The sequence below is a fragment of the Opisthorchis viverrini genome (genome assembly GCF_000715545.1).
Source record: "Opisthorchis viverrini unplaced genomic scaffold opera_v5_183, whole genome shotgun sequence".
Lineage (NCBI taxonomy): Eukaryota > Metazoa > Platyhelminthes > Trematoda > Opisthorchiida > Opisthorchiidae > Opisthorchis > Opisthorchis viverrini.
In genome coordinates, this window is record NW_008751841.1 from 959,607 (window position 1) to 971,664 (window position 12,058).

At 39.5% G+C, this 12,058-nt stretch overlaps 2 protein-coding genes across 2 annotated transcripts in view; one reads left to right on the top strand and one right to left on the bottom strand.

The window, feature by feature from the left end:
- The window catches only part of T265_14379 (hypothetical protein), a gene marked incomplete at both ends in the record, with an annotated part of 29,615 nt that overhangs the window by 4,758 nt on the left and 12,799 nt on the right, over positions 1-12,058 (top strand). Inside the window, 2 exons of the mRNA XM_009173384.1 lie at positions 4,462-4,587; positions 10,197-10,376. Of these exons, the coding sequence (XP_009171648.1) occupies positions 4,462-4,587; positions 10,197-10,376 (306 nt within the window). The remainder of the gene's footprint in view (positions 1-4,461; positions 4,588-10,196; positions 10,377-12,058) is intronic.
- T265_07770 (hypothetical protein) overlaps positions 11,433-12,058 on the bottom strand; it is a gene marked incomplete at both ends in the record, with an annotated part of 46,201 nt that continues 45,575 nt past the window's right edge. Inside the window, one exon of the mRNA XM_009173375.1 lies at positions 11,433-11,838. Within this exon, the coding sequence (XP_009171639.1) occupies positions 11,433-11,838 (406 nt within the window). The remainder of the gene's footprint in view (positions 11,839-12,058) is intronic.

Below are 12,058 nucleotides of genomic sequence, written 5' to 3' on the forward strand. Positions count from 1 at the left end.
GGATTTTCCGGAAACGTTTTCAGAGATATGATTCGTTACAGTGAATGTTAACGTACAAGGGAAATTGTAAAACAGTGTGACGTTGCGTTGCACAAAGCAAACTTCCGCACTGAGACAGTCGCAGTAGGAAACGAATTTTTTACACTCCACTGTTTCACTAAGCAATCCACATGGTGTAATTTCTCACTCAACCTTACTTCCCTTAAAACTGTTTCATCTATTTTGTGGTCTTATTTTCTACCAGTCTTGGGATGATGCGCACCTCTACTCTGACTTAGTAACCTGTTCTGTTCACTCTTACGACAGCTACCCCAGAGGTTCGAAAAAATCTCCAGACATCTTCCCAAAGCACTAGTTGAGCCGGTTCGGAAAATGATCAGTGAAGATGTCCGTGACCGTCCAACGTCACAGTTGTTTGCATTGGTACGTTATTACTCAGTGAGCATAATTTTATCCTCGCGAAATATTGTGCTATTATATTTAGGCCCTAATACCCCTGGAATTGCACTTTGTGGCCACGAGTGTTGGGCCTATCTCAAACCCTTTGAAGACATTTCGAAAGCAAGATCAATGAAGTTTTGGATTGCAAGCGTGATATTATTCCTAAATAGAATTCACTTTTATATACATATGATCACCATAAGCAAATTTCTGAGAGCATATAAGCCCTACATGAGAGGAAATGGTATACAGAACTCCATGGTAGTTTCATTACAGCACCAGATAAAAATTAAAAATTCTGGAGGATAAATTGGCTCTTTTGACTGAGTTTGACTCAAAGAATTATACTGGATAAAAATCAAGATATTTTCGATAACTCCTTCAGATAAGCAAATTTCTACTTGTTTCAATGGTCAAATCAACAAACAGTTCCAAAAATATTACTCTTGTGCTTCACGCATGTTGCGCTAATCTCAGATAGGTTTGATTTATCTTTTATTCACAACTTACTAAATTTCATTCTGATTAAAACCCCAGTACTGTCAGTATCTCTGACGTCACACTTCGTCAGTATTACAAACCAGACATACTGGAGAAAAAGTGAATTTCGGGAGCATCACAAGCTCGGTAAATGTGAATTAACCTTGGGCTACGTTCCGAGTCTAATAAACGTGGCTTCTATATGACTGATTAATTCGTTTTGCCACTCACTGATTCGGATATCTTCAAACATTTTACTCTATATCAGAATGAATATAAATTAACAGGCAATAGCATGGTTCTGACAGAAAGCTAATGTACCATCTTATTCATTATTCAAGTGATAAAGATTAGTCCTAAACCTCCCAGCGAATATTCCTTGGGTTTTCTGTACCCGACACAATCACCCATCAATCTGAACGCACTACGTGCTATTCTAGTGTCTGAAGCGACTGCGTATAGTGCTCTCCCTGGTCCAACTATGTCCAATAAGTTTGACGGTTTCTTAGCTGTAAATTTTGGGATCCTTGTGCAACGAAAGTTGATAATATGATAATGTGGCTTCACAATTTTCAAGAAGCAGATGGAATTAAACCCTAGCGATATAGTTTCTCCAAAATTAGTGCTGAAATATACCATTGCGTGTAAGTTAAAATGTTTTTGTCGCTCTGTCAACGTGGTGATCAATTGATTTTCTGCATTGATCATGTGTTTAGTATTTAATACAGCACCAACCTACTCTAAACGGGGGAAACCTGTGATAATACAAAAAATTTAAGGTAAAAAAATACAAGACAAAGGACACAAAGCTCTTCTAGATCACAAAACTCTACAAGACACAATATGCTCTTTTTCACAAGACCCCACGCAGGATTTGCATTAAGCCGCATTATGACTGTGCTAAGTAATGAAAACACTTGAAAAAACAATCACTAAAATCTGGCACTACTGAGCAAACTGACTGACTATGTTTTTGCTGACGTACAACTTATCAACGTCTGTTTGATTGGCATCTCTGACTAGTGATGACTGATCGATTTGTGCAGTGGTCATTGGGCTCCGTGATTTACTCTGTGCACTTTCGGACTAGCTCAGCTCCTGCCCTGAAAAAGACTAAGAGTATCATAAAAACAAAAAAGCTCTATTTAAGCCACAACCGTCAAACCATTCAAACTGTCGGTAAAATCGTAGACCGCACACATGATGGAGAGGCCTCTCTACCACTTAGAACTTCTTGGATGGGATTCAAAAAGACAAGCCCGAAAGACAAAATGCTATTTTGCAAAATAACCTAAATGTTATGGAATATATCCCGCTAAACCCAGTGTGACCTGGCTGGTTGCTCAAAACAAGTGATGTGATGAAGATTCTCATTGCATCTTTTACGGAATTTGATTCAATAATAAAGGAAAGTCGATATGAGTGCAACAGTTGTAAATTATCCGACTTGTAGAATAATAAACAAGTCAAACTATATTCAACTTCGACACCGAAGGCAGGATTTAGGGCATCTGATGGCCTCTATTTAAATTGAATATCAAACTCCACTGAGAAGGAGGGCGTATTCTACAAGGTGTTGGATTCAGTCAGATCTGCGCTTCGAAATGAATCCCCGGATCAATTATATGGTATCTATAAGGTTTTCGAAAATCGGAAAAAGTCTGAGACATATTTGGTCGCGTCAAATTAGATTGATATAGTAAAATGGTTGAAGAATATGGAGGAATAACCTCTCAAGGAAAATACATGGTTTATTTCGGGCACAATTTGCCTGACATGCACACTAATAAATGTTTTGGACGGTGAGTTGAATTAATATAAACGTAATGCATCGGACGGAATGGATGTTTCGATAAATAAAAAACGAGGAAATTGCACTGATTGTTTGCAAAGCAGACGCAAGAGGTGGTGGTAAGTTAACCAAGTACACATCGAATACTAGCGCATGCCCAATCAACTTCCATGGATACAACTTGACCAAAAGACGGTTGCCAAAAATATCCCCTTAAAAACAGTCTAGAATCGGACAAACACTGGGCTCAAGAGGTCATCTCCAAGGCACTAGTACCTGGCTTCTGAAGCAATAATTTAGATAAAATTAATAGTAAAAACAATTCGTGGAACGAACGAAATGAAGTGCTCGATTTTTCTGTACGTATCGCCGCTACCACAAGAAAATCTTTAGAGAACTGAGAGTTATGGACTGAAAGCAAGAATATCACCCTGAAAAACTTAACGAGCTCTACGAAATTTTGGCAACTGGGAGCAATAGTTCTCGCTAGTAGTTGTTGGTACGTTCGCTGAGCTGGGTAGCTGGACTATATACACTTCACCACCACTCAGGGTGACATCGTCAGTGCGGGGTTGAATAAGTAACTTTAACCTTGTCTAATGTAACATCAGAACAATAAGACAGGAAGTCTAAGAGGATGGGACATCTCCAGAGGTACCTGTTCGCCCAACTGCTTGTGAAATATAATCATGTTAAGTGGATAAAACTGAACAGTTTGGACATACTGTGGGCAAACGATTGCTTGGTGGTCACTCACAAGACTGCCTCAAGCCATACACACATAAGGTTAGCTAGAAAGGGGCGAGGGTAGGCTCTTGAGCTGGATCTAGATGCGCGGTGTTCAGAAAACATGCGCATTTTCTGCACGGAAATAATCTAATAAATCCACATTGTGGACGTACGGAAGATGTCAGACGCAAGTAGCTGAATGAAACGAAACTGATAAATAAACATAAGAGCGAAAACCACTGTTTAAAACAGGTTACCGTGGGCCTGGGCAGTGATTCTTATAAAAAATAAAAAGCCTGACTTCCGCCTGCTTGTCTGTAAACAATGCCTCACTTTAGTACGGTGCCAAGAATTATGATAAGAAGAATGAGGTCACATTAGCGCGATCGGGTGCCAGTTTACACACCAGGGCATAGGGTTTACTTTTCAAACCACTACTGGTGTAACGGTGGATGCTACTGATGAGGCATGTGGGTGGTATGTTTCCTCACAAATCCGCTTCGCGTCTCTTGAAAAGAGAGATCCATTATGGAATTTGTGGGGTCGTTTTCTAGCATTTGCTTGCATTTGGTTAACAGTCAATGAATGTCCAGAAAAGTTCAGGAAGATGCGTTTGAGAAGACGGATACATAGATTCTATAAACAAGATGCATTTGAGAGTTTTGCTCCCCTGTCCAATAGTCTGTAACTGTTGAGTTGGTGTTTTCTAGAAAACTTCTCAGCCGCGGCCTTTCCCCTTTCGCTGGTTCGAATATGATTTATTGCTTTTACTGTAAATTATTCTCCTCTTAGGAGAAAGTACCACATTTACGTTTTTGGCCGTAGTTCCTGCAAATTCGTAAAAATAATTTAAAATCAATCAACTCACCGTGATAAAGCGAGCACGCTGCTGGTAATAAATTCTGACAAATCTACTGTTTTTCTAGTATTTTAGCCTCCCAGCTCCAAAGAAAATAAAAATTGCAAATTCTACGTAATATATGTATATAACACTCTTTGGGCTTTTATCTTCCCCGCAGCTCAAAATTTTCAACGAACCTACTGTGCTGTCTTACGAAGGACTACTCTCCCTTGAAAGTCGGTCAATCAACCAAAAGAAAGAATTTTTCAATCGCTTTGCAAAAGTTGTTCCGGAATACGATCCGGTAAGTGTGATTTCATTTTGACGTGGCCATCTACCCTTCAGTATAAACTTTTATTTTTTTGCTTAGCTGGAACATTTTTACCCCTAATCTAGTTGATATCGACAGCTTATTTTCTAATAATGTAGATCTTCCAGCGATCAGAAGGTTTTATTTTACATTTTTGATTGGTAATCGCCATCCCAATATATCAAATTTTTTTAAGCCTGTAGAAATGTGGTTGTCAGTGTCGCCATTTAGTGTTTGTTAAACGTTCATCCGCTTACAATCAATGAGTAGAACTTCTTTTCGATTCTCTGAGCAAAGATGCAGTTTAGACAGTGTCGTCCACTGTGCAACCAAGTCTGGTATATTGCTCTGACAGTAAGCTGAGAGAACACCTTTAGCAAATCGCTCAGTATGCAGCAGAAGACCAGAAGCGATGCAGCTGGCTCATAGCAGATATGTAACGTGTCCTGTTTAGGCGTAAGCTCTCCTTGTCTTCAATCAGAATGAAAAATGTTTCACTATATTGTTTAACTAAATTATGCTGTTTAACTTTCCAAAGTCTTCCTCTGCATTTGACACGAGTGACGCATATTATTTTAGTCATTCTCCCTGTGATCTTCTGCACTGCAATTTTCAAGATTTCCCGTACACTTCCTCCGAATTTTGTTCCGCTTCTCGAAAAAGTTACGCAGGTGTCAAAGTTAACTGTTCCTTACAAACAAACAAAAACCTTTTAGTTATTTTGAACCAATGTTTAAGATTATAACTACTCTGTCCACCTTCTCCATAAAACATCACCAGGTGCACTCGGTGAACCATCACTAAACAAATTGTCTCAAGTTGGGTAGACCAGCGCCGTCGTAAGCTCTTCTAGCTTCCGCTACATCTCTGACTGATTCATGGTCCGGTAAACAAGTGTAGAGGGAAATTTTTCCTGCCGTTTTTCGAGCCTCTAACGCAACACTTAGGCCATCTTGTTAAACCTTAAGGCTTTGGTTCTTTTGGTCGGAAAACTCATGAGAAAATGTGCACAACACTGCATTTGCATTCAGACGATCCAGTGATTCATTCGCTTTGGTGGTTAACTGGTCCATAGTGCAAGATTTAACATGCGCGCAACAATGGATTTTGTGGTGAAGAGGAGAAAGTACTAACGTGTGGCAATCATGTTCCACCTTCTCTCAGCCATCCACGCCAAAGGTTTTGTGTCTGTTCTTCTGTGAAAACTTTTCTGTGACTAACTTCCAAAGGTGGACCTCCAAAATACTCTGAAATATGAAAAAATACGAACGATTCTTGTTTCTACCGCACACTGTTGCGACAGATTTTCCCAGGAACAATCGCTGTAAGATATGTATCATGGATAACAATAGGGATTTCACCAAAACACTTCCAATGTTGGTTTAGAGGCTCTGTCACTTATTTAAGTCGGAATACAATTAGCATCTAGGACTTTGAATTCTTTCTGCACTGGAGGATAGATATTACTTCTGCTCAACTGGGTTGATTTCGCCAGCTGTGCCAGGATGATTTACACCATTTCCACTCCTTATGGATTTTGGTGAGATATGTGTAAAAAATAGTCGGAAAAATGTCTGTAAAACAGTGAGGATTATCATTCAGTTTGGTTTCTTAAAACATGGTCCACTAATGCTTCCAGGTTTTACATTCCACAGGTTTACATGGCACGTTCTTTGACAAGTGCATAAAAGGTGTTTTGTGGAGGTTCTGTTTGTCAACTTTTCAAATATTCATCAGTGCGCTGGTGGAATGAGAAGGTTTGGGATGTGCGCCTTAAGTTAAACGCGTTTGAATGACACTGAACTTAAATGCTCAAATTTTAGTGGGAAATTAACTTTGTCTGTGCTGAAATGCATAAGTACGACCGGGAAATTCTACCGATATTTCAACATGCAGTTGCAACTCCTAAATAAAACAAATGACAGATCCACGACATCTTTGTTATGTTGTTTTGACTTTTGTTCTAAGATCCTACAAGATAATTTTTCAAGTGAGCTGTCAAAACTCTTGAACATCTGTTGTATGTGTGAATTTTGACGTGCTGTGCGTTAAACCTTCGAAGCTGCCTTGTTAGAGATATTAATCGCCTCATTTTTATATCCCGTTTCGAACAAGAAAAGAAGTGTTTTCGGTTTACTACGGTGATGCCTCTAGGCTTACTAAAACACATCATAAAAAGTTACAATGGAAAACCATTTCAGATTATTATTTAGAAGGCGTTCAGTAACCCACAAACAACTCAATTGTCCTAAAACAAGCATTTATCGGCTCTCTCACCTCATATGGTGCAAGAACTCTTGAGCAAACTCACGTAGTTTCTTCTAAGAGTACAACGGTATACTTCTTCAAAATTTGGGACACCAATCGTAACTGGTGGTATTGTAGCATACTCTCGAACATCTCATCATCTTGTTTGATCAAAATGGCACATTTACAAGATCCTTTGTAAGGACTGTAACACCGTAGAAATTGCACAGAGAAGCAGACAACTGAAAGTACATATAGGACAACGGGAAACGTTACACGTTTCGCCACCAAAATCCCTCGTGACATCAGAAGCTTGAAAGAAACTAGGCCATTGAATTTTATTCTCAAATTTGAAACCGCGATATCTTGTCCCGCCAGTATTAAAGAAGAAAATAAATTATAAATGTCTGTTAACGCACGCAGACTTGCACCATCGCCAGCTTAAAAACAGACCTGTATGCCAACCAGAGCAGCTGTCTGCCATCAGCTGGTATATGGTCGAGGCTTATGGACAAATTTTTCAGGGTGAGGAAGTTGTCTAAAATCCATTTCGCATATATGACTACCTTGCCATGACCAATTAGATAAGTCCCTTAAGTATGAATCACACATACTCCTTACCTGCCGAATAACGTGTCCGAGAAACTGAGTGTTTCCATGTGTTATTCCATTACTAATCAATTGATCCACTCAGAAAATGCACTGAGCCTCTACTTTTTCATAAAATAATACCATCCAAAGTAACTTCAAACGCTTCGGATTAGACAGTATATTCCTCCGATACATCTGCCCACCATAAGCCACAGAATTTTTCCTTATCCCAATTGACATCAGGCGGAGTGTGTTTCGTGAATTTTTCAACACAATTGCTTATAACCTGACCATGTAACTACTAACTGTCTGTCAATGTGGTCAATCCTCTCAATCAAGCTTCACAAAGTGGGCAATCGAAGTAGCAGTAAATTAAAATGATGTGAAAATGTAAAAATGTATTCAGTATGGCAGAATTTTCAAAGCACATTTAGTTTGTCCCGATAAAACTTCCTTGAGTATGCAACTTGTCATATGCAATGGCATGTGAAAGTTGGTAGAGTAAACCATATGGTTTTGATATTCTAAAATTTCGATAAGATGTTATTCCAGCGCGTCGAAGTTGGCGTTCTGTCCTCATTAGAGTTCTGTTTAGCGTAACCAGGCTGCTCTCGCCTATACATGATAATGCAGGATGTGTTGACTGAACAGCAGTTATTTTATTCATCAACAACAGAGAATCTGAATCAATTGTAGGCTAAAGTATCTGTATAAATTGAAGCGTAGTTTTTATTTCTACCATTAAATAAGTAACTATGCTGAAACAGGATAACACAAATAAACCACGAAATAATGGGTACATTTTTTGTTTTTCTCTGTCTACTTTAGCAAGCTGATGAAATTTCCGTTGACTGGACAATCCGGGGACAACCAAACTGCTCGTCTTCTCATTGGTCATATTTTAGAATAGGACACTGTATCCATTCGCACAAGCAGTCCAGATACCAAATAAATTTTAGGACTTTCTAGGAAGTATCAAAATGAAATCTTAAGCTATTTTGCACTATTTCAATGACAGCCTACAAACTAAATCTGCAGTGTTTACATCAAGAGGTTTCACAGAATGTTCGGAACACGCTCAAATTTATGAGTGTTATGAAAACATCACAGCGTTTGCCGTCTGCTGAGATAGATAAGAAAAACCGTCGATGGTCAAAATGATATATTACATGATATTTCAATTACAAACGGATCACATTCCCTGTGCTCTGTGGCAGAAGCGAATAGCCGAGAAATATACCATGTCAAAGTAACAAAAAAGTACAATGTATGCTTGAGTTGGCCTTACAGACTGGATCTTATTGTTTTGTAGAATCGGAAATTTCAAATCATTTAGCGACTAAATCAGACAAAAAATGCGTTACAAAATTTAACACCTCCAAAATTTGGTGACTCCCCACATATGATACCTGAACCCCGCATGCTAAATTGTTGTGTGTTTTCATCTCTAGTCAATCCTTACCCTTTAAAAATTTTAGGTCACTCGTAAATGACAGAAACCTAGCGCAGCCATTTTACGTTGAGAACACGTCTGAACGCGCACTACCGCTTAAACACGTTTATTCCAACGTGCCAGAGTAACTTTTAGACGAAGTTAAAATGTCACATAAAACAAAATTTTGAACAGATCGTCATGTACAGATCAATTAAACACTTGTTCTTTGTATAACATCCCTAGACTTGCGGTATTTTTTTCTACCCACTTTATACAAAGCCAAGGCCTACTTCCTAAATTGTTCGGTTATTTTTACGAATATTCACAAGACAATGTCTTATTCTTTCAGAGATATACACCGGACTGAAACTCACAGTCGGGTATGTATCAGAGGTTAATGTAGAGCAGTACGCATACCCAGAAACACTTCTATAAATTGTTCAATCGTAGGAAGCACTTCTCTTCTATCAACGACAATAAAGAAAAAACAATCACAACGTTTTACTTAAGAAAGTCGGCCACGGAACTACACGTCAGAAGCGATGAACGCCAAATAACTATAAACAAACCACCTGAAAGTGCAGGCAATATTCATAGGATCGGCAATGGGTAGGTACCCGCCAGGCGAAAGAACTGGAATAGACCTAGAGAATGTGAAAGTCTTAAGACTTGGACCGCAGTTCACCCAACAGCAGTTAATAGCTAAATAGGTGAAAAGCGCTCTTATATTTACAGAATAAAGGACGTAGAGCTGGCAAACGCATGTTTAGTCAACAGAAGACTGTTTGTGCTTGTCAGCAGGGTGGTGGCTCTGGCAGAAATATTATCAAACTCAGCCGTACCATAATTCGCCCGAGTCTTCGCACTCAACAAGCTGCGGTAAAATTATGAAACAAAAGCAACCCCTCTCAAAATGAATCGCATGAAGTAAAGATTAGGCCTGATCAAACTCATTTAAATTTTCTCCTTACTGATCTATTTGACGGGCAAAACCTCAGCCGAAACCTAACACTAATTTGGCTGACTAGTAGGAAGACACCCCATTGATTAGTTAGCCGTCTGAAAACAATCCAACCCTAGTTCACTGGTCTGGAAAAATCTTTGTGCCAAAAGCGGGGCTTTGCCTATCAACAAACTCACCAAGCGTTTCCATAGTTTCCCGAAACACGAATACACGCACAGAAAAAGAAATAAAGTACGATCAAAAAACAAAATCATTTCAACACTGAGGTTCCAGCTGGGTCCTAACTGAGTGGATTGGTTGATAATTTGGCTCCAGTTTTTGCGCTTCATGAGATTCTTTATAATCACCATTCACGTTGTTTTGCAGGTCTTGCGATACAAACGTATTTTGCCATTGCTTCTAAATTGGTATGAAAAGTCAACAGAGTTGTCTCCATTTGTACTTCCATCCCTGCTAACCATGATTCACGTGGCGGAGAACGATGACTTCGAAGCTTACCTCAGGGAGCCATTAATGAAAATTATGACACAAAGAAAAACGTTACAGGTAGGTCCAAATTGGTACTTGTTGGAAAACCGGTTAGAATAGTTTATCACCCGATATCTGAACATTGGCCAGAGTGGCTTAGACAAGTTATAATGAACTGCTTCAAAGTAGTAACAACATATTAGAAACAAGGTATCTGTTGTTTACAACCATTATGATTACCCGCTACCACGCCACTGGAGAGATACAGTCCCAATTCCTCACGTTCACATCACCAGACATTTGACTGAATGGTCAAAACATTATTCTACCCCATAGCTATAGTGTGGTCGAGCATTATTGTGTGGACAATAGTGCTTTGTTTAGGTTTCACTCTCTGGGGAGAGAGAAAATAACAAATTCCTTCTCAACTTTCCATTCTCATCTAGACCTCCGTTGTGTTCGTGGATTTGATTGAATTTTTTATTTCGCGTCTGACCAAAACCGAGATAGAACAGCACATACTTCCGGAGTTGTTTGTGTGTTTCGAGCCCGTAACAAACAAAACCACGGTGAGCGGAAAAGTTGCATGTCCGTTGTATTCCATGCTGCCTTATCTTTACCCCATAGTTTTGTTGATTATTCAGAAGAAGGAAAATTGTTTTTTTAAGCGCAGGCTAACTGAGCTTTAGTATTACGTACTAGCCCTGGGAAGTTCATTGTTCTGCTCCGCACACCCGTCTTTTCTTCCGTATAGATATGATTTCTTACGATGAATATTGGTAAGATTTTTTTGTTTAGCTTTTATTTCTTGAGTTCGTTAAGAAAGTAATTTTGAGAAATTGGTGAATATAAATAACGTGTGCGAACAATCGAACGTGCTTCAAGCTTCCCTTTGTTTGCACAATACTACGGACGTTACAAAAGTCTGTATTTACAAACACTATTTCTACAGGCTTCCTGGACTGCTTTGAATGTACAGACACAGACCGATTACGACCTGAATCCGAATGTATACAATTGCCCGTGATGTTAGGATGGCATTCTAATAGTTAACAGCCGATGATATTTGTGAATGTTCTGCTCGATGATCTGGTCATTTGGATTGCCATTCTTCCATCAGCAGCCGAGGTGACATCAGTCCTGGTGAGTTGGGGGTACGTCTTCATGCCTCTGTTTGTAGGCCCTGAGCGGTGCGGTCCCTATGAGTATACAACCCGTTGAAGTGTAGGCGGATATTTGGTTGTCTTCCCGTTTGATTAACGTTGGACTGGTCTTTAAATCTGAACTATCCGACTCAATCCATGTGAGCTTGCATCTATCGGTCCCAAAGCCACTGCTCTTGCCATACGATTCATCTTCTTCGTTTCCATTGTCCGACTGAGTTGATGAACTACTTGTAGTGGTATTCCGGCTGAGTTTGTAGTGGACTACTGCTACCAAAAACGGCTTTTCTTGTCTTATTTTTACGGGTCCCAAAACGTCCACGTTTTCCAGACTGCGTTTTTGTCCCTCTGGATTGTGGTGCACTGAAAGCGCTCTCCTGCAAAAACGAAGATTTTTCCGGAAAGCTCACTAAATAATGCCATGAGTTTGCGTTTGGCTAACCCGGGTTCAAATCATTCATTGTTTCTTCTCCTACTTGTATGCCAGCGCCGGCTTCGTACGGTATCAGTTGTTTTGTCAGTGTAAACATAGAGCACAAACACGGGGACATAAGGAAAATGAGATAATATATAGCGATCCATCAGCGGGTACTTTAG